This window comes from Nicotiana attenuata, unplaced genomic scaffold (genome assembly GCF_001879085.1).
Source record: "Nicotiana attenuata strain UT unplaced genomic scaffold, NIATTr2, whole genome shotgun sequence".
In the NCBI taxonomy this organism is placed as follows: Eukaryota; Viridiplantae; Streptophyta; class Magnoliopsida; order Solanales; family Solanaceae; genus Nicotiana; species Nicotiana attenuata.
Genome location: NW_017670870.1, coordinates 303,585 through 305,397, shown reverse-complemented (window position 1 = coordinate 305,397; position 1,813 = coordinate 303,585). Strand labels below are relative to the sequence as shown.

General features: G+C 40.8%; 1 protein-coding gene across 3 annotated transcripts in view; it reads right to left on the bottom strand.

The window, feature by feature from the left end:
- LOC109244077 overlaps nucleotides 1-1,813 on the bottom strand; it is an 11,739-nt gene that overhangs the window by 5,527 nt on the left and 4,399 nt on the right. For all 3 annotated transcript variants that reach the window (XM_019411104.1, XM_019411105.1, XM_019411106.1), the window contains exons 4-7: nucleotides 1,055-1,207; nucleotides 762-925; nucleotides 463-610; nucleotides 159-281 (exon numbers count right to left, since the gene is read on the bottom strand). In XM_019411104.1, coding sequence (XP_019266649.1) covers nucleotides 159-281; nucleotides 463-610; nucleotides 762-925; nucleotides 1,055-1,207 — 588 coding nt within the window. The remainder of the gene's footprint in view (nucleotides 1-158; nucleotides 282-462; nucleotides 611-761; nucleotides 926-1,054; nucleotides 1,208-1,813) is intronic.

The following is a 1,813-nucleotide window of genomic DNA, read 5'->3' as shown; positions in this document are numbered from 1 at the left end:
AGGGGGGGAACAGATGACATGCACAGGGAGAGGGAACTATTCTGTTTTGACAACATTTTTGCCAGGACGAGGGGCCGTTTGTTTTTAAAGGGACCAGACTTGAAATTCTCTGTTTCCTAAAGTGAGATAAACCGAGAGACATGAGGTTGGCATCTTACTTTTTCAGAAACTTTGCTGCTGCTACCATTTAGCAACTCTGGAGCCATCCATGGTAGTGTTCCTCTCAGACCACCAGAAACCAAGGTGTTTCGCTTTATCTTTGACAAACCAAAATCACCTACCTAGCAAGTCCATCACAAAAATATCAAATACTAATTACACATTTGCTGACAGATAGTTTACTAGGAACCTTAACTCATATTCCTTTTTTTTTATGGGTAACTCAAGTTACATGCAATATCATCAGAAAACCAAAAAAAATTAAGATCATCTAATTAAACAACAATAATATCATGATTAGACCTTGCAAATTGGTCGCGATGGATCTTTCAAATTCACCAGCAAATTGTCACATTTCAGATCAAAATGCACAATATTCTTAGAGTGCAAGTACTCCATTCCAAATGCCGCATCCATTGCTATTATGAGTTGTTTACGGCGATCAAGATGTCTGTAAAAGGTGAATATTATATCATAACAGGGAAACAAGGCTCAAAATAGAAAGAGAGTGGATATGTCGTTTCGTGTTCTAGGAGAAACTAACGATCCAGATATTTTGTTTGGAATGAGTGCAAAATTCGAGCTAATAAGTGGGGTTCTACCTATCTTTGCGGATCAGAACATGTCTTAGCGAACCATCAGCCATGTACTCTGCCACGGTAGCTAATGTACCCCCAGGTCCATCTTTCACTGCACCATAAAATGCCACAACGTTTGGGTGGTGAAGCTTTGACAAAATCTCAGCTTCTCTCCAGAACTCTATGGCCTGGAAGGTGGAAAGACTATGAGTAGCTGATCTGATAGAGCTTTTACGCACATACTTTAGGCACTAGGCAAAGTTATGAAGAGAAAGAGGGGGAAAACCGCTTTGGTCCGTAGGGTTAAGAAAGGTTACCAATCTCTCTAGTTCTGATGATTGCCCAGTGAAGCAACTCTTCTTTATCCGCTTAATGGCAACATCCGTTCCTCTCCATTTTCCATGATACACTGTGCCAAATGTGCCTGAACCAAGTTCTCTCAGTTCCTCGAGGTCTTCATTGTTAATGATCTGCAAGAAAGCAATGTGAAAATGAGGACTATTGAGAACTCCTTTGTCCACCTCCCACCCCACCCCCCTCTATAATACAAAAAGTGAAGCCTAGGAGAAGCTTAGGATTTTTAAACAAAGAATTTATGGAAATGAAATTGTCAGCAGGCTGTTTAATATAGCAAATCGTACACCCACTCTTCTGCCCAATTTATAGCAGTATGTTTGATACAGCAGGAAATAAGAGCATTAGTAAAGCGATGGTAGGATATTTCCAAGACATGGTGTCCATTCAGTATCTGGCAATAGGAAAGGAAAGAAAATTCAATGTATTTGAAAACTCCCCTCTATCACATCAAAAGCTTCCAGCTGCTGTCTACCCAAACTTTCCTCCTAGCAAATGTACAAAATATCCGTAGTCAGACATATTACTTCTCTCTCCAGTCTCCCCACAGGTGAAAGTCCATTGTGTCCCCTGCCTTTACTCCCTTCAGGATTACCTAAACGCGTTTTCTTTTCTCAGCCTTTTAACTTCAAGGAAATATCCATTTCCTTCCTAAAGTGCACCTTCTTGCATGTAATAGCATGCAAATGAATAGAAAGGTAAGTCCCCCCCCCCGCCCCACC